Source organism: Meleagris gallopavo, chromosome 16 (genome assembly GCF_905368555.1).
Source record: "Meleagris gallopavo chromosome 16, MGAL_WU_HG_1.1, whole genome shotgun sequence".
Classification (NCBI taxonomy): domain Eukaryota; kingdom Metazoa; phylum Chordata; class Aves; order Galliformes; family Phasianidae; genus Meleagris; species Meleagris gallopavo.
The window spans coordinates 8,425,096-8,448,625 of NC_139419.1; the positions used below are offsets into that span (position 1 = coordinate 8,425,096).

A 23,530-nucleotide genomic window follows, 5' to 3' on the forward strand; every position below is an offset into this window, starting at 1 on the left:
GTCAGATTAGCTCATTAAACAACAGCTATTTTTACATCTGGTGTCATAGGTTTCCTTATTAGTACAGTGCCAAACACTTGAACAGAGGTAGGATCATCTTTCACATTCTATCTAATTTAATTTAAATCTATTTTTTTCCACTTACCATACAGAAAGCATCATCTTTGCTCCCTGGAGCTGCAAAATGCAAGCTGTCATGCTCATCTCACACAGGTGCAAATGTGAAGCTAAGCCACTGAAACTGCAGGCACTGCACAGGCTGCATCCCTGAGACCAAGATGGAACATGAATGGGCTTTACAGTCAGCTGGTTCACAGCTGTGGCTCATTTCCTGCTTTACTTCTAGGAATGTGCTCCATCCTCTGCTCTCTTGCTCCCTGCAAATGGTGCATTCAGTGGCCAGGTTTCCCATCTCAGCAGGATGGAAAGGGGATGTGGGTGAGGTTATGCTGTTGGCATGAGTCAGTTCCTTGCTAGGGGCTTTTACAAGAGATTTTGCAGGTAGGACTCCAGGACACCATCCAGAGGAGATGTTTTCAGCATCAACACAAGGCCTCAGTGGGTGGCTTCTCACCCACCAGTCTCATGCTCATGAAAGCATTGCATTCCTTAGCACAGAGGTCTCCAACACCTCTGGGGTCCCTTCTGAATGAACGTATTCATAATTAAAGGACACAAATGTTTGGAGAAACCATGGAACAACAAAGATCACACTGAAAGTGTTCAGGCAAAACAGCTGAGCATCTTTATAGCATCACAGCCTCATGACGGCAGATGCACTGCAGAGCAGACATTGCAACAATTTAGTGATCATCACAGTAACAGAAACAAGGGACGTCCATGGTGATCTGAGAATAAAAAACTTGAATTGAAAAATGAAGAGGAACAGTCACCCACGCAAAAACAATACTTCTTTTCAAATTGTGGCTCTTAAAGTGACACGACACCATCCCATGCAAGTTACTCCCTTCCTGTGTATCTGCCTTGCCTGCTGCCATGGCATGCCTGGTGATAGAGGCTTAAGCTGGACAAATCCGATCCTCCCCTTCAGAGCACTCTGATACTGAATATCACATTCAGAATTTTTATTCCTTCTGCTTCACTGTGGCTATAGCTGTTCTGGGAGCCAAACAGTGAGAGCTTTAGCAACTCATCTCTGTGGAAAGACTTTGAGTCATTCAAGAATTGTAAAATACCAAGGGCAGCATCTAAACTCACTGAGAGATTCAATTCAATTTCAGCATCAGCCTTTGGCTCTGGAATCAATGGCATATTCTGCTTCTAGGTCAGCTTTCTCTCAGATATATTGGTTATAAACCTAGGAAATATATTTTAAATATCACTCCTAATTACATTAGAGCACGATGAAATATTTACAATGAATGAATACCTCATTGGATTCATTTCCCTTCTTTTAATGAATCATTCATGAACTTTTGGAAATCTATCTCACTTCAAGTTGTTCACCAAGTACCTTGAACAAATAGTTTTTAACCAATGGGTTTCTTGGACGCCATTTGCCTCCATTGTCCTCTCACCGTGGTTTGTGCTGGGTGTGCAGCTACAGTTCTGATTTGTTGCCTCATAAGATGACCATATATATAACAACTGCAAATGCAGGTATTTGTACGAAGAACAGTCACCCTCCATCCATCCGTCCAACCAACAAACTAATTGATCAAAAAAGATAGGGGTAAAAAGGTAGGAAAAATATAACCTAGTTTTCATTGTACTTATTTACTTATTTTTGTATTTAGTCTCAGTGGAAAAATCAGTACCAAAGTACTGTTTACTAAAATCTCACTGACTAATAAGATCTACATCCCAGGATACATTTTTAGGGGAGTATTAATAATATTCCCTCCTTGCATGCTGTGACTGGATAAAATCAGATATTTCTTTCACTGTGATGGAAAAGCATCCTCCAGTAGAGCTCACAGGAAGGAGTCGTTGACTGGAGAGGAGATGAACTGTAAATATACAATCAAATGAATAATAATCCAATCCAACTAAAAAAGTGCCTGTGCATATGAAATAAGCAGATGCGGTTTTCAAGGAGTTTCTGCAAGGTGTAGGGATATAAATACTGGAAGTTACAGCTTTGAAGTGACCTGAAAGGAAATACTGAAGCATTAGGTGATTTCTACAGGTCACTTTAAAGCCATGACATGACATAAGCGTTCATATTTCAACACTTTTGCAACATCATGGACAAGCAATGCGACAGCTAGATCCAGATGATTGCTAAAGCAGTTGATTGCCAACAACACAAGCTGAAAGCTGGGCTGTACTTCACCTTCTCCATTTGGGATTTGTCCATGGATTGTGCAACAAAAGATCCAAATTTTCGTGTCAGTGTACCAGAACAAATACTCTCGCTGGTCACAAACCTGAAGCATCTCATGAGTGTTATAATTCACACCACAGCTGCTGGAGGGGAGCATATGTTCCAGCTTATGCTGTATTAGTACTTGTGCTGCATGGATCTGCTTTTATGAGAAATGATAAGCAAATACAACCAGATCTGGAGTCTGCCTATAAACACACGTATCTGTCATTTTCCTTTGCAAGGCTCAGCTCTGACAAGAGAAATCACTTCTCATGCATAATCCCCCTAAACATATGCCTGATATCGTGCTAGATTCTCACAGTGTATGTAAACAACAACTTGTGTCACTTAATATTGAGATGTAATTATTTCTCATTAGCAAATAACCCTCTGATATTTGGGTGGGAGGATTTGAAGAGCAGATAGTTCCTGCATTCAAAAATTAAAAAAAAAAAAAAATATTAAAATCACATTTCAATCACTCTAGAATGTTCAAGCAAGTTACATTTTTCCTGCCAAAGTCAGAACTGGGAAGGATGGTAGATAAGAGGGGAAGATAGCAACCAACCATGGTTAGTAGTCAGCTCATGGACTGGGAATGTCATGAGCCATCAGCTGTGCTTGCTGGCCAGTCAGCTCCCAGTGAGGAGTTGCGGGCCTGGTGTCAGAATTGTGTCCAAAACACCAAATCAGGGAATCGTTGTAGCCAAGTCGGGATGGATGAGGCTAAATGTAAATAGGGACAAGCTGTTTATCTCAGTAGGAGGCTGGATACGTAAAAGGGAGGTTCCAGGGCACCTTTGGGAAGGGCTTTGGGAAGACCAGGCCCAGGCCAGGGTGACTGCTGAGAAATACCAACATCAACACCACGGTATCCCAGTGGGTGCACAGAGACTGGGGCTGGTTGGAATTCTCTTCATAGATGCAGAGAGTGCTTTGGGTTGGAAGGGACCTCAGAGATATCTCGTTCCAACCATCCTGCCACAGGCAGGGACACCTCCCACTGGGCTGGGCTTTTCCTTTCCCCACCCAACCCAGCTTTAAGCACTGCCAGGGATGGGGCATCCACAGCTCCCCTGGGCAGCCTGCCCCAGTGCCTCGCCACCCCCAAAGGAGACAAGTTCATCCAAACACCCAATCCGTGTCTACTCTCTTTTATTTTAAACTCATAGCCCCTGTCCTGTCACTTCCTTCCTGATAAAGAGTCCCCCTCTAGCCTTCTGGGGTTGAACAGGTTTCCCTGGAGACAGCCCCAAACCACAGTGTTCTGTTTCACAAAATCTGCTCAGGTGTGACATCACTGGGCAATGGACTGTGACCTTACAGCCATTCACTGCACATACTGGGGCACAGCAGAGTCTGGCCCAGCTGAGCATGTTTGTGAGGCTTGGAGACCGAGCGAGGCTTTCTTGGGTTTTGCTGTGGGGCTCTGGGAGCTGTGCTCAGAGCCCATCCCCACAGCACGGCCTGCGTTTCCCCGGCCCTGCCTGGCTCAGGCAGCCAGGCCCCAGCCAGCACACTCGAGGCAGCAGAGGTGAAGGGTGCGTGATCATGGCCTGGGGAGGAGGCCCACAGCGCCCGGGGCACTTCACAGCCCTGCAAGAGGCCGCCCCTGCAACACCATTATCAGGGACTGCATCCATCTTTGTTAATAAATATAAAAAAAACAAAGTACATGGCTATTGCACTGTCAGTGATTCAGTCACAGAGCTCATGGCAGAATCTTGGGTGCTTCTAGCCATAGAATGTGCTGTTCTTGTTCTTGTGCTCAGCAGTCCCCAGCATGTTTCTCTTGGGCACTGAGATCAGAAAGCAGATCTCAGCTTGGCCCTGTTCTTCCAGTGAGCTGAAGGCTACTATGACAATTCCCACAGCCTCCTCTTCTCTAGGCTGTACAAAACCATGGGCCTCTGTCACTCCCATACCTTTTGTCTTCCAGACTCCTTCCCACCGTCACAGCTCTCCTTTGGATGTTATGACATTATTTTAAAAATGTATCATCAATTACTGCACATCCTTACACTGCCATTCACTCAGGGCTAATGAATGAGAGCAGGAAACCAACAGAATTACATTGCCAATAGAGTTACGTTTACTAAAGCACAGCATAAAACAGAAGGATATCTTGAAAAACTTTGGAAACGATAGCACAAAAAAGATTCCTGCTTCATGGTAATTGGATATTTTATTAATATGGAATAAACTTGCCTTTTATTAACACAATCACACTGCTAAGAAATTCCTTCTGTTCTTCTAAAATCTTCCTTCTAATGTAGTTGTTTTATAGACCTGGTACCACCAAGCCTGTTCCAATGACCTGCTGACTCCATTACCCAACACTGGCTCACAACTCCAAACATACATGCCAACAAGCTTTACCCAACACAATCCATCTCCCCAGACAAGCTACAGCCAGCCTTGCTCTCCTGTGAGAGCAAGTGAGCCACACAGATTGAGCTTGGACAAAGCTCAAGCCCATTATGTCTGGCATTTTTCTTGTACCAGTAATATTTATCATCTCAGAGAATGGTTTAGCTCTCTGCCAAACAATCTTACAAGCTTCATTTTATATAACTTCTGGTACAACTTCCATTCAGCGTATGTCAGCATCATTACATCAACTGCAGAGACAGACTGGATATTTGCCCAGCCCAACCGTGGCATCATGACCAACACGCACTGCCCACAGCCAGACCACGCTGCTGCAGGGTCACACAGCTCTGCAGGCAGCTTTCTGGGTTTGAAGGGTCACAGTTGGACATGCAGGGCCATCGTCCCTTTGCACAACAGTCTGACAAGGCCTTTTCCTTAGTCAACACAACCTGAGCCAGATCGGAGTTGACTGGGAATCACTAAGATAACAGACTTGCATAAGAGAGGTGCTTCAGTCTCTGCCTGCCGTTAACCCCTATGGGGCAGCTGCCACCAGCATCGCCTGGCATCCAGTCCTAACCTAAGAAATTGATGGCACAGTTTTGTTTTTTTAGTATTATTTAATATTCAATTACTGAACTCCATGACTTAAACAACCTCATCGTGTATTCTTTAAACACTTGCTACCTCATTAGCCACTTTAATTAATCATTCTTTCATACTTACTCAGATAATATAGGAATTTTCCACATTCCACCATATCAACGCTTCAGGGCAATTAAGGCAAGGAAATTGAGACTTACCTCGTGCACAAAGCATTGATCAACTTCAGAAAGACATCTTAAGTTTAATATGATCTCCCTTTAATACATTCCCACTGACATGCACATTGCTCACAACTGTCTGGGGGTGAGACAAGAAAAATGAGAATCCCTTAGAGCTCCCCTGTTATTATGTAGCCCCTGTACAATCAGCCATTTAGCTTTTGAGTTCCTGAAGTTATTCCAGTGGATGGGCAGATCAGTCAGACAGAACCAAATGCCGCATTGTTTAGACAATGCAAATAACATTTGCAGTTTGAGTACAGACAGGCCAGGCTTGTAATGTTTTGATAGAAATTATTCTCAACTTACAAAATGCCAGTGTAATTAATCGTACAGGAGTTTTTGCATTAAAGACTTAGCTTCTAGTCTAAACTCCTTCACAAAAAGAGGGAAAATAATCCTTTCATGACTAATTAGACACACATACCAAAAGAGCTCCTTAAAAACATAGAATCAGAGATGTACTGGATTACATGCTGTCTGAAACCTTGCCAAGCTCCCAGATGCAGGTCTCGGATTCCTACCCACACCTCAGCATATCTTATCCTCCTCTGGTCTCAAAGCAGCTACAAGGTCAGTCCACAGAATTTGGCCAGTGTGTGGATTCATGTGTGTGGATATGTATGTAACATACCCACAGTATGTATGAAAATACATATTTTACTGCCACCTTGTGAACAGTTTCTGCCAGTTCTCCCGTTGTTCACATTCATCCCAAATGACTCAAGTGTGGATTTTTTTTAACAGGTACTCAATGTGACAAAATCAGATGTGGTTGAAACAGATGCTCAATTAAGAAAATTTTACAAATCTGAATAAAATAAAGCTTTTGTTTCACAGTTTATTACTGCAATCATTATTGAAAATAGCACTAAATTCTTTCTGACAAATATATTGCAGCTTTGCATCCAAGTTGTATCACTGTCTTCAAAACAGTATAAGCTGGTGCCTGTAAAACAAAGAATAAAAAAATTAGAAGTATCTAGCAGGGTGGAGTTTTATTTGAATTAGAACAGCACCAATTAGTTAACACTGTGCTTACTCTCTCTGCATCATGCTCAAGCCCAATGTCATGGTGCTCCAGTTCATCATCCCGACATTGCTTTATTATCTATAAAAATAGCAAGTAATTAGTAAGTCTTCTTTGCAGAAAAGTCAAGGCAGCTGAATATAGGACTACAGCCCGTTGGTCACTGTGTGCACCAGGGCAAGACCAGGTCTCTTAGAAGCTTCTCCAAATCTTCAACTTCCAAGAAAGGGATTATTTACATCATCTCCCAAAACTAGAGTTATTTAAATATTCTGCAAAAGTAGTGAAGAAAACTAAGCTACTGTGATCCCTGAGGTCCTTTTCAGCCTGGCCCAGTCTACATTGCTATCTTTTTAAAAATTTTAAGAAAACCTGTAGTCATAGTGACTAACTTGGTTTGACACATACGACTGTTACTCTGACAATTCAATTAACAAAATTAAGGCACCTGCCTTGACAGATAATCAGTAAGGATATTTTCCTTGTAACCCAACACAGCTTTTGCCCATTTCAGCATAGTCTAAAAAACAGTGTTTTTCTCCTCTACTTTTTCCAACTAGGACAAAAAGATCTAAAGAATTTTCTCTTGGTATGACTGGAGATATCCAGGACAGCTTAATAATATGGTCAGGACATACCTTCAGCTACTGTCCTCATCCAAAAAGTTTGCTTTCATTACTGTTCCTCATACTGAGACTGTGAGTAACCTTACTAAACTCTTTCCTCTATATTTTGCACACTCAGATACTAGCCTTTATTTTCATAGGCAATATTTTCCTCATGCACATCAGCACAATCTGGTGCCATGAGGTATTACTCCTGTAACACACGTCCAATTTGGATGGAAGCAGACTTGTCAGCATGTTAAATTAGACACAATTGAACACAGTAACATTCAGCAAGGAACTAGAAATGTATACACAAGCTGTAGAGTAAGCTCCTACCACAAACGAGCTGAACTTGCAATATCTGAGAACAGCTCTCTAACAAAGCTAACAAACACAAGCTCCTTCCTTCCTCTGAGCAGTGTTCAAAACTAGAATCACATAGTAACATTTTGCTTATACTAGACATGGTTATGTAGTCACTGTTTTCCTTTTTCTCCCTTCTAACTCCTTCCTTTCAATTACAAGTAATCACAATTAAGGCTCAGTTCTCCCAGTGAAAAGGAGAGCAACGAAGGACTGAAAACATGAAGTTAATCTAATGTACATTTTAGTTTGCTGCTCAATAGGCTTAGTGCTGCTAGAGGAAGAGCCATCTTTTTATCTCAAAATTTCTATTAACTTTGGAATTCTAAACAGAAGAGAGAGATGCTGGAAATCCAGATTGGTACAATATTTTAAAAGTAAGTCACATTATGAAGTTCAATGAATTTCTTATGCTCTTTTTAAGCCACAGTTACCTGCATCAGTTCTTTGTACTTTTCTGGATCTTCTTCCATTAGAGTTCGGATCTGGTTGTTATAGTGGTCTGATATGCTCTCTTCCACAGCCACTGTGCAAGCCATTGCACCCTTCTTTCCAAGTAGAGAGCTTCCAGCCCCTGTGATTGCAGTACCAAATGTATACAAACAGTGAAATCTGAAACAACGTGAATAATTTAAGCACGTGAAGACTTTCAAAACCAACAACAGCAATAGTAACATAAACTCACCTAAAACAAAGCCTGCTACATTCCAAAAAGGCAATAAGACAGTAGGGCGGACTCTGTATGTAATCATTAACTCATTAAATTTCTTCAGGTGTTCTTTTTCTTGATTCCACATTTGCTGCAACAGAGCCAAGAAGTTAAGCTCTTCACTACAACCAAGCAGCGCAATGCAAACCAGCAGGGCTCAGGTCCCACGCACCTGGATGAGCGGCCCCGCGGCCGACCTGCCCAGCACGGCCATCTGCCCGGCGTAGATGCGATTGGCGCCGTACTCCCCGGCGTGGTCCACGCGGATGATGCGATCTACGACGGCTTTGTTGACGCCGTGCGGAGCCGCCCTCGTGCTGCAGGGCCTCAGGGACGCCCCGTCGGCGGGGAAAGGTCGCCTCCCGCGACGACCTACCGGAGGAACAGAGGTGAGCGGGGCTTTGCCGCCGTCCGGCCCTGGCTGCGAGGGCCCAGCCGAAAGGCCCCGGCCGACCGACAGCGAGCATCGGCGGCTCCGTACCCGCAGGGCCGCTCAGCGCTCGGTGCCGCCCCAACGAGCACCGCAGCGCCGGAGTCAGAGCCGCAACCGCCGCCATCCCGCTGACCCCGACGCCTTCTGCGTCGCGCTGCTTACGTCATCACCGCGGGCCGCCCGCCTCCCGCCGCCACCATGATTCCCATTGGCTGCCCGCGGCCTCCGCACTGGCCAGCGGAGTTGTCATTCCAGACCAGCGTCTGCTGGTTTCCATAGGAGCGAAAGGGGATCGTTCCCGCCTGAGGCGGGAGCCTATGAGGTAATTCCCGCGCGGTGCCGCAGGGGGAGCTAAGGGAGGTGCTCACACATGCTACTCCTCGTGTAAACGTGCTTCCCAGGCAAATAAAGCAATAAAACCTCAAACTGTCAACTCAGTTTACACCGTTCAACAAAACTTAAAATAAGTAAGTAAATAAATAAATAAATAATAAAATAAATAAAGTACTAGATTTTAAAAATTGATTTATTGCATGTTAATTTCTTTACAGTTGAGGACAGAAAACATTACAAAACATCATAAAAAAAGTATCTTACGTTAAATGCCAGTGTACTACCAGGAATTTCAAGTAACGTACACAATTCTTTACACAGCAATCTGGAGAAAAACAGCCTTTAAATAAAGGGAAAAGCTTGTAGGCTACATGGAAACATTGTTCTGAGTCACACAGCTACATTTGTCCATTTAAACAAGCATTTAAAGGATAGTGGCATCTGAGTTTCTGAATGCTGCATTTCTGAACTATAAATAACTCCCAAATATTCACATTTTAGAACACAGAGCAGTATTCAAGACACTTGTTCAAAACTGAAATGCATGCAGTAAAGTCTTGCTCATTTAAAAGAGGCTCCTGCACACCAATGAGCTGGGTACCACAGAGCAGGGACTGCAGCCGGGTCCTCCTCCTGCTTATTTTCTTCATCTAGTGTTCAACTGTGCTATTTCAAAATACTGACATGAGTCTGTTTTGCTTTCGTTTTAAAAGAGATCTGAGTGGGAAAACGTAAAACCACCCCACCCACTCACCCCACCCCAATTCTTACAAGTATAATTTATAAAAACAGTACAGAGTTTTTAAATAGTTTCAGTTCTGATCACATTTTGCACAAAACTCCAAAATACAAACAAACCAGGAACTTATCACAAACCCTAACAGCTTTGAAATGGTAGCAGCAATAAAGTGCCCTGCAACACAATGTTTTAAACAGGTCTAATATGGTACAAATAAGCTAAACTTCCAGTCTTGGAAACTCTTAGGCCCACTAGCATAATCAACACTAACAAGAATGTTAAGCATCCACTACACAGATCACAGAACTGGTCAGCTGCTCTGTTTTTACATGCTGCAGATCATCTACCCTTATCTAGTGGTTCCAGGAGCATCAAAAGTCAACTTCTGGATTTTTGTGGAATTTTTCTGAGCTTCTGTTAGTTTTGCAATTAGGAACAACTTGTCACGACTCTCCTGGAAAGACAGAATGGAAAGTGCACTCTAGATAAAAAAGATGTACGAATTCTATATATAACTCTTTTCTTTACTAGAATAGGTGCTCTCATCACCAGGTACTCTAATTAGTGGTTAACAGCATTCTCTCAAATGCCGGAACTATTTTAACAATGGCTTTGAAATCATTTACCTTGTTTTAGGTCACATTATCAGTTCTGTATTGAGCCCAAAAAGAAATATCTGACATACCTAGAAATTTAGAACTGTACTTCCAAGAAACCAAACAGCAGTGTGCAAGCAACAAAATAAAGGCTTTTGCTCCTAAATCCCTTACACTCTTAAAAAATCTCTCACCCGGAATGTTTTTATTTTTTGTTTTTTTCCCTAATGGTAAATTGTTAAGTATCATACCTAAAAGATGCACTTAACAAAACCAGGATCTTTCCTAATAAAGTGAGAAGTCTTAGTAGAAAGGTTAGATTCAGACCACAGCATTCAAATTCTCTTAAACTGATAAACACTAGTAGCTTTTGATGGCTGCAAATAACACTGGCAACATTCTCCAAAGTCCAGTTAGTGGTGATTTGTTCCACCTTAAGTATTCGTTGCAGGTAGTGCTGGGACTAATACTCAAGAAAAAGTCCAGCTACAGTAAAGTAGAAACACAGACTTGGAGTGAAGGGCAAGAAGTTAGGTGTCTCTGAGCGTGGAGAAGGAAACAATCAAAGACTGAAAGATGGTGGAACGGACAGAAGACTTAAGTCTGAGGTTCTCTTTTGGCAGGAAAAAAAAAAACACGCAAATGGGTTGATTTAAGCAACGCAACAAATAAGGAACAGGGACATCACTTCTCAGAAGTGCATCCCACACACCTGCGTTGCTGATACAACTGGGTCTTGCTGCAGTTGCAGCTGATGCCCAAGCACACCAACTGGACTGAAAAATACTTCTGTGCTTCAGTTACTTTTCCTATGTAATCTATGAAACATTCTTCAGTGCCTGTCCAAACACCAAATATGCAGAAGTGTGGGAAGACTGTTCCTCCTCTGTATGCCTGATTATGGATGCCACAAGGAAAACCTCTGGGGTACAAAAATATAGTGGGTTAAATCTTACCATAACCAGTTGTTCCCTTAGCTGCTCAACCACTCTTTTGTGCGCTCCAGCCAAGGCAATCAAATAGAACATAAGGAGGCTGCAAACAGCAAACCAACATTATGTTAGCACCATGCAAACAAAAAGGCTATTATAGGTCAGGGGAATCAATGGTCTACATATATGCTTCAGATGAAAGGAAGCTGAGGAAAAAATACATTAGGATATAGCTCTGCTGAGAAGCACCTGCTATTTTTGTTATTGTCAGGCTGGGACAGAGCTCTAGAAGATGTAGAGGCAAGGCCTATTTCAGATTTTATGGATGGTGTTTTGACAGCTCTCTCTTTATTGTACAATTGTGGAGTCTCCGCTATTAACAATATTCAAAACCCAGCTGGACATGGTTCCCAACCACTTACCCTAGGCTACCCTGCTTTGAACATGAGGGCTGAATTAGATCTCCAAAGGTAACCTCAAACCCTCAAAATTCTATGAAACCATACCAATTTTTACCTTACAGAATGACTTTTAGTCCTCCCTCCTCACTTTTTTTTTTCCTTTTAAACAAAGTTTAATGAACAGAATTTGTGATCATAGGACTTACAACACCAATTTGCAGAACAGTTAACAGTTCTGAGAAAGAATGTAGGAAATGGGCTGTGAAAGAGGAGGTGGAATAAAACTAACAAACAACAATAAATGGGCAAAGACATAAGGACTGAGGCTTCGTATGGGCTTTGATGCTTTTGACTGCAGATGGAAAATATGGTCTAAAATTTGTTATCAGCTCAGTAAGGAAGGAAACTAGCCATTTATAATGAGATCATTATAACGAGATATTACTTACCAGGCAACCAGAAAAAAAGGCACTGCAAAAGCTTCTGATGCTATGCCAAAAAGGAATTTCTGCAGACCTATTGGAAACCCAAGTATTGTATCTGGAACAACAGCCCATGAAGTGTTAAAATTCCTGAATGGCCCACATGCCTTGGAAGAGGAGATACTGTGAAAAAAAAAAAAAAAAAATATCAGAAGATAAATGAGATGTTACATCAAAATGTAAAGATAAAATAATCCAACGCAAGGCAGCACTATCTTGTTGATAGGGTAAAAGCGTACCTCATCTTAAAAATGGTATTTTTTTGTTTATATAAACTAAATAAAAGTTTGATTTTATTATAGGCAGGTACACAGTATTCTATTTTATTATTTTTAAATTATTAATCTGTTTCTAGGGAACTGACAACCTTAAAGCAAATGCCAACTTCACAGAAGTTAAATTGTTACTTACTGTGCTATGCTGACTCCCAAAGGAATGAAAGCTAAGATGAGCCCAATCAACAGCACCACCAAGAAGAAAAAATTGGAACTTGATGCTCTGATAGGCCTACTTGCAGGTTTACATGTGTGTATCAAACTGATCTGGAGAGAAAAAATGAGCAAGAATGTTACATCTATCAGTGTATTAACGTATTACTTCCCCACCAACTGTATTTTCCATCGTCAGATATGCTACCAGGCAACCTTCCTTCCTTTCACGTACGTGGACTGAGACGGGCTAAGACAAGAATGTTCTGCATTCTAGTATAAACCAACATCTCTTATTTCGGATGAGTCTGATCCAGATCACACTTGTGCAGAGCCAAATGACATCAGTCACATAGTATATCATCTATAACACAGCCTTTTGCTATGATCTGCCAAAGCTTCAGTGGATATACCCCTTCTCACAAGAATTAAACACTGATAAGAATTTGTTGCACAGGAGATGTCTAATTGTAGAGCAAGGTTTCTGATATGCTGAAACCACATCACATATCTAATTAAGCATGGACTTTCCCTTTTGCTCCCAAACATTTAGCAGCTTGGCAAAATCTTGCCTGAGTTCTAAGCACCGTAAGCAGTAAACAGATCTATCCAAAAGGAATTACAAATTACTTTTATTAGAAAAGATTTTTTTAAAAAAGGCTACAAATTGATGTAGTCATTAAAGTGTTCCTTTCCTTTATGCCAAAGCAAATCTTAAAAGTAAAAAAAAGTTACAAAAAAATAGAATTTTATTACCTCATTTCCTGCATATCTTTTTTTAAGGCTTTGTTTTAAATCAACTTCATACCAACATAAAAAAAAAAAAAAGTTTTCTTTGTTGTTGTTGTTGTTTGTATTTACACCAAACATCTTCATTACCTTTTTAATGTAAAAGATGATGAAGTATTTTATAGTTGCTATTGCAGGAAGAAGTGGTGAAAAGAAGGTTCCAATCCAGCAGATAGTCTGTCCATAAATGATATCCAGGACATTGTCAGAAATTCCAAATTCCTGCAAACCCAACCACTGAACTGGCTTCCAAGAACAGTAAGTAACTAGCATCCTAAAAACAAAGAACATCACTAAGTTCTAGAGTGAAGCGACAGAGCTTAGGTGAACCCTAATACACGTGAAATTCAGCATTGAAGCATTCAATGACGTGACAGAAATATGTCTGAAGTAGATTCAAGTCTCAAAAAAAAAAAAAAAAAAAAGCATCCATCTGTATAAGTACTTGAATAACCAGAAATATTTTACTTTTAAACTATCAATCTAGTTAGAAATACAGGGAATTAATAAATGAAAAAAAAATAAATCATAAATCATTTTGTAAAGGCATGCTCAAAAGGCAGAGACACTTACTTCCTAGGAAAGCCCACAAACAGGGTCACAGCAATTATTATCACGAAATCAAATATCAACAGTTTATACATTTCTTGCCCAACTGCAGACTCCCAGCACTAGAAAAACATATCAGGAAAAAAATCAGGATTAAAAGTCGAATGACAAATGGTAAAAAAAAAAAAAAAAAAAAAAAAAAGCTATAAATCACTAAAGCAACAAACTTCTCAATCAGTTCACACCAATAAAGATAAAACTGTAATAATTTCCATTTCTAAAGTTTTCAAGTGTTTCAGAGCTTCCAAACCAAATGTCCTGTTTTTTTATTGAAGAAAAAGACAGTGACAACACAACCTCAAATGGACGGACTTCACAGCAGCCAGAAAATCTCTGCTAAATTACGATCCGTTAATGTAATAAAATAATGAGCTTTAAATAAATGGAAGATAAGTGATACACAGACAGATAAATATACATGCACACAGCACTATCTACAACATGAACAGGAACCACAAGTCCAATTCTGAATGCTTTTAAACAAGCAAACCTCATGGAAAAAGAATCTCCTACTACAAGTTCAGGTGATTAAAGACGAAGATAAGTCTACCTACAGGATAGAGTTTGTAATCGTATCCACAGGCCTTACACTGGTCAGTGGTACAGTGGATCTGACTCCACAGTGAGACCAACAGAACAGCAATATTGGCCAACCGCACAAAGATGCACCTGGAAGAAAAGCAAAAAGCAATCTTAAACTTCCCAAAACAGCTATGCCGGCACCTGACTCAACTGCCAGAGGAGCCCAATGAAGAAGCACAGAGACTGAAAATGCAGCAGTTTTAATGGAATGACTAGGCAGATACCACATACAATTCTTTCTTTAGTAGTAGCTTAAATTGCCTTTCACCTTCTCGGCTTTAGGCTCCAGTTCTTTGTTTCTTTTCATTGTATTCTTCCTAGATCGGTCCTGTAAGTTGAGCCCCCAGGCCCTTCATTTGGTGAGAGCTCAACCCACAGTGGGCTGCTGTTCTCTGAAGTACAGTGGAGCGGCCACACAACAACTTTATGTGCAACATTCCCCTCAGGTGGTTTCAGGCCTTCAGAGGCACTTAGCCGGCTTGAAATACAAACACTGGTGTTTGACAATATTCAGATGCTTCAATCTTGATCTTATCACCTTAACCCGCCAAATTCAGTTCACACACTCAGTTTAAGGTATCTTTTGTTCCAAAACTTTTCACTTCTGGCCTGAGCAACGCCCTGCTTCACTCACTGCTGTACAGCTCTGTAACATGAGTAAAATTGGTTCCTGTGCACACATAGCACTGCACATCCAGGGAACTGCTCCACACAGTGGTGTGAATTCACAGCTCTACAATCAGCACTTCCCTACTAATTTACCTACTGACTTTCAGATTGTTGAAGATGTCCAGATCACACAGCTAAATGGAACAGAAACTGGAACATTAAATGACTGCACTGTACTGTCATCAAAACAGGAGATCGTTTCCAGATTTGAAATGAAAGCTTCCAATGAAACGTAAGTCAAATAATGTCTGCTTGGCTTCCAGTGCCCAGGCCCCTTGTTGCAGGGAGTCCAACCTCTGACTCCTGATATTTGAATGTTTATAGTACCTCAAATCTATCGAGAACAAGTTGTTCAAACATCCAAGGCCCCATAGCAAAAATATCTTTACCTCAACAGACTCAGTCTGATTTCAAAGGCTGGTGAATAATCTTCAAATCTGATCAGAATTGAAAAGATCAGAGGAGCAATTACGTTGACCGCTGTGATCACGATGGATGGCAAATACTGAACTAAGAGATTAGCCTGGAAGCCCACACTGTTGACGCCCTGTGCGAGAAAAGAGAAAGATGACACTACACTCAGACAGACATTTCTGGCATTGTGCTCTCTTCAGCTACCTACCATTCCCTCCTGTCCTCCTGTCCAAAACTTTGCCTTCAGCGTGCACTCATATTTGGAACAAGCCTGACCACTGCTACACAGCTTTGCTTTTCTCCAAAGGTTCTCCCTGAAAAGGCTGTTTTCACCAAGGCTCACACCTGACTATAATGTCTCGCTCAGCATGAAAGGGTATCAGCTTTTAGACCTATACTAATGTATAGACACTTTTCAAGTCATTCTCACAGGTAACAAACAGCTCACCTGACTTCCCCACTACTTTAACAACCTCCTCTACCTACTCACTTAGGCAAGGTCAAGATATCAACATTTATATATAAAGCCCACAGTAAGCGAAGGAATCTTTTCAGTTGTTCAGTGTTGTGCTATCATCCTTCTCTGTCCTCAAACACTACTGCTGAGATAAAGACTTTGGTCCACACTCCTCCCGCTGCAACTTTGGCAGTTTAGTGAAGTCCATCAAGAATATAACTTTGCTCTTCCACAGCCAGTGTCCATCATATCATCAATGAACAGAGGAAAGAGAGCAGTCTCCGTTTGCAGCAGGCTATTTAAACCCTGGTGTCCCAGAGAGAACTCAATCACTGCTGAGAAACTGTTAAACTGTTGGCTGCTCTTGATGTTCTGCTTCTGAATCACTCTTCCCATCTGTTTGTCCTGCCAGAGGGGAACACTCCATCAAATCTGATTCTTTCAATACTGATGCAAGAACCTTTTCTTCTGCAAAGGGATCCATGATCAGTCTTCCTGCTTCCCCACACAGCTGTAACTCAAATCATAATACAGATCGTAGTCTTTACCTTCTCTTGCTGTTTATTTTTACAGCTGAACAGTGAACTAGATCAAAAAGCTGACAATAATTAAGTTTGTTTTAACCAGATCACTCCCTGAGTCAGATCACTGCCAAGACACACAAGTGTTTGTACTAGCAGATCAGAGGAGTGAGAACAGCTATACTGGAAAAAAAGCGAGAGCTGCTTTTCTTCTCAGCTGCATTAGCTCCAAGGCACAGACTGGCATCTGGAGCCTCTGTATTAAAGGAAGACACCACTGTTTTTTCTTGTACATCCTTCTTTATCCTTCTCACTCCCTGCTATTAAAAAAATATAGGTAGTTAGAAAGCAAGTGTTTCAAAACCCTTACATGAAAGCTTCTGTATTAGGATACTTGATTCTTTCACAGTAATTCTTCCTCAAATCACCAGCCCGAATTTAATCTATCATAATGTTATGTCTGATACTTACACCGGAGTTTTCTTGAGAGAAGACAGTTGCTCTAGAAATACAATAAAAGCACCCTAATAAAATTCCAATGACAACTATATTTATAAATATTCTCAGAGAGAAGATCCGTAGCTTTTCTTTCATAGTCCTGTCAGCTATTTTTTGCTTCAGTCTTTCTTCCTCCAAATCTGTCTACAAACAAAAGAAAAATAATGTATCATTTTCTGACGCAGCATGCAAGTCCTGACACTATATCTTCTACCTTTGGGGTATTCTTGCCTCAGTGAAGCTGGATCTGTAACTTTTTCTAGGAGGGTCACTACACATGCTGTTCAAACAGACTGAAGGTGCCTTTTCATTGACACAAACAGGCCGACACAGGACTAGAAGCCCTAGTCAGCATGCTCCTAGTCTGGAGCTTTGTACCCAAAGAAAAGCATCTTGTAATCCTCTTCTACTGTATCAGTAACATACCTCCCTGAGAAAGATATCTATTGCGAGAGACTCAGTTTGGTACTACACTTTGATAAGTGTAAATCAGATCATTCATCTCCATACTTCTGCAGGTAAGCAACCAGCCCTCACCACTATGACTCGGATTTTTTCTGCTTTGTGAAGGAAAATCAGAGGCTGGCACAGAAAAACAAGCAGAGCCCAGAGAAGCTGGTCACGTCAACTTAGCAGGTTTCAGCTTAGCTGATGTAAAAATAATGCATTACTTGTGAGAGCAACAGAACAATAAACAGAACAAAAGCACAGATTATTCAGATGTTTTCTGATATTGTAATTCATTTAAAGAGTAACACTAATGGGCAACTTTTTTCAAGGTGTGAATTACTGAGGGAAAAGATTTAGGATTTAAAAGTAAAAAAATAAAAAATCTCTTAAGATGACAACTGAACTTTACCAAAACAGAAAACAACTCACTGTAATTCATGAAATCAGCAATTATTGCTTTGTGATTTGAAGTAGGAATATATTTTCAGAGGAAACTGTTTCACAACATGAATCTTTGCTTCCAGTGTACATAGAAAAAACCAGTTCTAGTTTCAGCAAAAAAGCATTTCAAGCTCTCCCTTTATAGACCCTTATTATTTGGGAAGTCCATTAGCTCTCTCTGTGTTTTCTAAGCACAACAACTGCCTACCACTTTGCAGACTTACAACTCAGTATACTCAAACTGACTCTCAGTGGTACAAGGTTTTGCCCACAGCTAGACGAGCTTTTCCTGTTAGATTGTGTAGAAACTAATACAGGAAACAGGGCTGGAGTGTGAGGAAGAGGCAGCTAACACAGGCAGCAAATGGGTTTGGTTTCAGTCCTCAGTGGATGGGGGAAGGGCCTTCAACCTCACTATCAATTCTTGTCACGTTGCACCACAATTCTAGGTAACTAGAAAGTAGGTGAGATGATGTGGATTCCCCTGTCCCCAGTGTAAACTACTTCAATATTTCTTATCCCTATTCCACTATCTGTATAATTATACACTTCTCTTTTTTTAGCCTATATATATAGCAAATAGTAATTGTAGAAAAACTAAAGAAGTTACTCACTTGGAGCTCATATAGCAAGCTGCGATGCTTTAGCCGTGCTGCATTTAGATCTGTAATGCAGAAGTCCCAGCCTGCAAAGACTTTGTTGCAATAACTCTGAAACTGATTTACACCATGCACCAAGTTCTGCCTAAATCCTTTCACAGATCTAAAGAAAATGGCAACATTACTTCATTCATTAAAGACATATTCTAGCCATGAGGAAAAACAATCACACAACATGCTTTGGGCAAACTGCCTCATCAAAGACTAAAGCACTGTATTATAATATCAACAAATCTCTAAGAAAATTTCAGAGAGTGGTTCTGCAGGAATCAAAGTCAACTGAAGCCAACACAACTTCAATATATTATTGAAGTTGTTTAGTTTTGCTTGTTCAGCTCCCCAAAACCAAACAAAGGGTACTGTGGCATTGTATCTTCAAGCAAAAGATTCTCAATTTCTATGTAAAACTGTTCTGTAATTCAGTGTCCTCTACAAGCAAGAATGCAAACTGAGCAACAGGAGCGGTAAATGAAGGATACCAGGATCTTTACCTTTGAATTATCCAGAGAAGACTTAGTGCAAGGTAGGCAAATGTAGTTAGCAAGTATGCTAGCGGTAAGTTATATCTCAGGACACTAAGCCATGCAGCATCTACTGTGTAATAGCCATAAAACAAAACTGTCACTTCCAGGAACCCCTGTGAAAAAGCCAAGTTTAAAATGAACATAGAACAATAACAACAACTGCACTATTGAATCCATCCTGGCTCAAACAAAGCATTTTGTAAACGTAAGATTACTGCTGGGGTCACAAGCAGGCTACAACAGTCTGTAGATTCTAAATATTTACACACTTCTAACAAACTTCCATGGACACCACATGCAAAAAATTCCACGCCTCTCCAATCAAAGAGCACTGTGTCAAGAACACTAGCAACCTACACAGAGAGCACAACAGGGAGCAAGCTCCAGCTCATGGAACGTTCAGCAGCTGGAGAAGAGAGGCACAGGCTGCAGTGTGTGACTAACTAGGCCCTGTGGGCTCTCAAAAACTGAAAACTACCATCTCACAGATTAAGGATAAAGGCTAATTTTACCCAGTGATGCCTATGCCTCTCGTTTTTCAGAATTATCAAAGCATCATTTCCTAAGTAAAACACTCTCATATTTTACATGCTATGTGAAACTTAGAACTGTAAGAAAAATATAAAATCAAATTACTTACAGTGCCGGTGAGCAAATCTTTGAGGTATGTATAGAAGTAAACAAGTCCCTTATTACCACTAGGTGTGTAAACAGTGCAATAAGGCTCTGTCAGAAGAAAGGTAGGAAAGGTCACTAACATACTAATCCTCATTAAACTGCAAGTTCAAGTTAATCAAAACATAGCAAGGTCTTAATAAAAAACAAAACAAAACACAATTTCTTTGTCCCGGTGGGTGGGGGAGAAGGCAAAGGAATTGAGAAATCTTAAAAACAACAGCAGCACACAGAGATTTACCTGTGTTTTTTGGAGAAATTTTAGCAGAGCTACTGTTGAAAATTCCATAATTAGAGATGACAGTGGGAAGCGTAACAAAACTGAACATCAGGATGAACATGAAAAAATTCAGCACAACCAGAAAACGCAGGAAGCAGAAATAGGACTGGATGCCAGTACCAAATTTCCCTAGGGATAAAACAAGCATGTGTAATACTAATTGAAATGACAAAAATAATTAAAAAAAATAATAATAGTGAAAAAACATTATTAAAAGCTAGTTTTCAGTACTATCGGCTTTAAGAAATATAACTGAAAAGGCAATGTGATTTTCTAATCCATTCCTCCACTATATTTCCATCTACTCCATTACAGATTTTATAAAGTTCACTCTTTCTCATCACTCCTAAGCTGGAACTGCTTAACCCATAGTTAAATGTGAAACTACGCTCACACACATAAGACCACTAATAATAGAAGCAATTTGAAAGAGGAGAAACCAACAGAAGGTGAATACCTTCAATGCTGTGAATATCATGCCGCCAAAGTTCCACGTAAGATGACAACTCTTTGATATCTTTGAGAGCTTTTTTCCATGATTTACTACTAGTTCTTTTCCACTGATTCCATCCAGAAGAATATTTTATATCAGCCTGCTGAGAATCCCTAAGAGATAAGAAACACAATTACTGAGCCCATTTTTTCAACACCAGTAACAGCACCAAGCACAATGGTGCCTTCAGAGAGATGTCAGCACTAGAAGTCACAGTAACATATGCTAGCTACCCCTATTATCAATTTTTAATCATTACAGTGAATTTTAGGAAAATGGAAAGTGCCAGCTCAGTGAGTTTGAAATTTCTTTGCCAGCATACTGGCATCTAAGAATAAGTTGTCTCAGAAGTTGCAAACAAATTCCAAGAATGACCCACAAATAGTCTATAATTTATTTGGTGATTTTTGATGACATATATATATACTTCAACTATACAAACTGGTGCGTATCCAGCAACAGCATCAAAGAAAATTCTGAGTGGCTCATATTTGCATTTTTTTCCTTTAAGATGGTCAACTCTCCTCCAGAAGCACAGCTCGAAAACTGACTTGTACACAGCAAGCACTGAAGAAAGGCACTGTTAGGAACCCAGCAGGCAGCAGCTATGGAGGAGACAACTAAGGTTCCAATTTTAGAATATTTGGTACATATGTGAGCGATGCCCTAAGCTACCTGCACACAGCATCAGGAGCTGCACAGCTACTGCCACGTGCTGTGCTGACACCATCCACATCCTTTTCAGCTTAAGGTGAAAACAGTATTTGAGCAGGAATCCACGTTAAACCCTGCTCGCAACAATCAAACGGGCAACAGATGACGCCACTTCACGATCATAAACATAGCTCCTCACAAAAGATTCCATTCTACAGAAACTACAGGCTACAGCATGTAATGTTTTAAACAAACACTCTGGAGAACTGTCTGGCCTGTGTTTGTGCTGCATTTTAAACGAAGGCGTGGGCTGTGTACTTGTTCCAGGCACTGAGTGATCAGCTTTCACAGCATTTATTATATCAAGCATGCTGTGTTGGCAGCTGCTGTACAATACAGGCACAATTACTGATCCCTGAAGTGCCAAGAGGCCTTATCAGAATCCCATAGTGCTACAAGCTCACAAACCACCTCAGAATATCCTAACTTCACTCCTATGAGCACCATGGCCACAGAACTAATGTTCTACTGCTTGACTGGACTGGAGCACCCAACTTCATATAAAATCCAGTACATTGAGCCACAGAACTTCTGCAGCATTTTGTGCATCTAAAGAGATCTGGACCTGACTCTAGAAGCAGTCTGTAGTTCTTAGCTAAGTCCAGCCACTCTACCAGTTTTCCTCTTGCAAGCAATTTGTTCCTGTTCTCTGTGGAGAACCAAACATTTTTGATGTACAGCTCCTGGGAGGGCTGTACTTCCACCTCTCCCCCAGCTCATAACCACAACTGCGAAGCACCAGACCTAAAGGTCCAAATGTGGCTGGATGAGGACGTTGTAAAAACAACTGATGTACCCTCTCTACTCTCAAGAGCTCTCAGCCCGCAGTAAGATATGAGACAGCTGAGGTCACAAGTGAGAAATACAGCCCACTGAGCTGTACACTGAGCTACAGCTACACTGAAGGACAGGAACTGCTCACAGCAGAGAACAGCTTACAGGATGTGAAAGGAGAAAATGATCTTGAAAAGCTGTCTCATGCTTATCAATTCCACAATAGAGAGAGCACGGTGTGTTTGAGGACAATGCAAGGAAGAACGGAAACTGCAGGACTCAGAGCTGACGAGGAGGCTGGGCTGCTCGCAGCGACAGGTCAGCTGCTGGGACCCTTGAGACAAGGAGCTCAACTCTTGAGACAAGAGGAAGAAGCCGGCAAGAAACACGTCCATCTGCAGCAGGTCAGCTCCTCGTTGTGAGCCTGTTCTTCCCATTCGCTGCACTCCCTCACCCAGTCAGCCTCCCGCCAGCCCGGTGCCGCAGCCACACCGCTGCAGGTGGGGCCGCGACGGGTTCCTGACAGAAGAGGCTGAGCAACTTCTCAAAACAGTGCCCCGCAGGGACAAGTAAGCCCCATTCTGTGCCTCCTTTCATCTCACGCGTGCTGCATTCCTTTAGGAGCAGGTCACGTTTAAAAGCGTAAAGAAAAGCAAGGGTAAAGAACCTTATTCTCCTCTTCTCGGCGATGCTCACGGGCAGCTCCCAGAGGGGCCGGGCCCCGCGCTCCTCTCCCTCGGGCTGCGGCCCCCGGAGCTCAGCAGCGGCGGTTCCCCGCAGGTTCCCCCGCCGCTCCTGGACATCTCCGGCGGCGGCCCGGCGCCTCAGCACGGAGCGGTAGCTGGGCAGCTCCTGCAGGAACCCCACAGGTGCCGCCGCGCGCGACTCCTCGGGGGAAAAGAGCTCTGCGAGACGGAAGAAGCGCGTTTAAAACATGGCACCCGGCCGGGAGCGCGCACCCCGCGACCGCCGGCACCCCGCGGCGCTCCGAGCGGCACGGCTCCCCCCGCGGCACGGCTCCCCCCGCTCCCCCGTTCCAACCCCCACCAGCACCACCTGCCACCCCGGCCCCGCTCTGCCCCCCCTTCCCCGCTCTGCCCCCCCTTCCCGCAGCGCTCCGCGCGGTACCTGCCGCCCTTACCCTCCCGGCTGCGGCTGTCCGCCATCCAGCCCGGCAACTCCGCGCCGGCCCCGAACTCGCTCATGTCTGCTCGGGGACGCCCCGACGCCGCGCTGCCGTTTCCGGGCGCCCCGGAGCTCGAGGAGCCGTGGGGCGGCGGCTGCCGGGGCCGCCGGCGGGGCGGGGGCGAAGTACATCGCTCGGTCCGCCCTCCGCCTCCTCTAAGGCCCCCTCGGCTGCAGGGGGCGCCCGCGGCCGTGCGGCCCCTCCTTCAGGCGGCG

The 23,530-nt window shown here is 42.3% G+C and overlaps 2 protein-coding genes across 3 annotated transcripts; both read right to left on the reverse strand.

Annotated features, from left to right (window-relative positions):
* Positions 1-6,342: 6,342 nt before the first annotated feature.
* COQ7 (coenzyme Q7, hydroxylase) lies at positions 6,343-8,873 on the reverse strand. 2 transcript variants are annotated; one of them, XM_085237421.1, is made up of 6 exons: positions 8,718-8,873; positions 8,409-8,608; positions 8,213-8,327; positions 7,962-8,101; positions 6,569-6,637; positions 6,343-6,475 (listed from the first exon to the last, which is right to left on the reverse strand). In XM_085237421.1, exons 1-6 carry the CDS (start codon positions 8,791-8,793, stop codon positions 6,398-6,400), a joined length of 678 nt encoding a protein of 225 aa, XP_085093547.1. In that variant the 5' UTR covers positions 8,794-8,873; the 3' UTR covers positions 6,343-6,397. The 2 variants fall into 2 exon arrangements, with proteins under 2 accessions (XP_085093547.1, XP_085093548.1); XM_085237422.1 differs by lacking the exon at positions 6,569-6,637.
* A 304-nt stretch (positions 8,874-9,177) lies between these two features.
* Positions 9,178-23,485, reverse strand: TMC7 (transmembrane channel like 7). The gene is made up of 16 exons (XM_085237409.1): positions 23,271-23,485; positions 22,797-23,034; positions 20,606-20,754; positions 20,110-20,277; positions 19,834-19,919; positions 19,161-19,306; positions 18,625-18,772; positions 17,093-17,263; positions 15,619-15,776; positions 14,533-14,647; positions 13,943-14,040; positions 13,460-13,643; positions 12,564-12,694; positions 12,120-12,275; positions 11,294-11,372; positions 9,178-10,195 (listed from the first exon to the last, which is right to left on the reverse strand). The coding sequence occupies exons 1-16, from the start codon at positions 23,332-23,334 to the stop codon at positions 10,091-10,093; spliced, it is 2,196 nt and encodes a 731-aa protein (XP_085093535.1). The 5' UTR covers positions 23,335-23,485; the 3' UTR covers positions 9,178-10,090.
* Between the last annotated feature and the right edge of the window lie 45 nt (positions 23,486-23,530).

What these genes read in the sequence shown, in the direction of transcription:
- COQ7 (XM_085237421.1), bottom strand. Translation starts at nt 8,793, where the DNA reads ATGGCGGCGGTTGCGGCTCTGACTCCGGCGCTGCGGTGCTCGTTGGGG. An exon ending in CCGCGGGGCCGCTCATCCAG is followed by an intron (nt 8,328 to 8,408) that starts GTGCGTGGGACC and finishes GCTCTGTTGCAG; the next exon opens with CAAATGTGGAATCAAGAAAA. An exon ending in TGTAGCAGGCTTTGTTTTAG is followed by an intron (nt 8,102 to 8,212) that starts GTGAGTTTATGT and finishes CTGCAATCACAG; the next exon opens with GGGCTGGAAGCTCTCTACTT.
- TMC7 (XM_085237409.1), bottom strand. Translation starts at nt 23,334, where the DNA reads ATGAGCGAGTTCGGGGCCGGCGCGGAGTTGCCGGGCTGGATGGCGGAC. An exon ending in AATTTCTCCAAAAAACACAG is followed by an intron (nt 19,920 to 20,109) that starts GTAAATCTCTGT and finishes TTCTTCTGACAG; the next exon opens with AGCCTTATTGCACTGTTTAC. An exon ending in AAGATTTGCTCACCGGCACT is followed by an intron (nt 19,307 to 19,833) that starts GTAAGTAATTTG and finishes GCTTTTTCACAG; the next exon opens with GGGTTCCTGGAAGTGACAGT.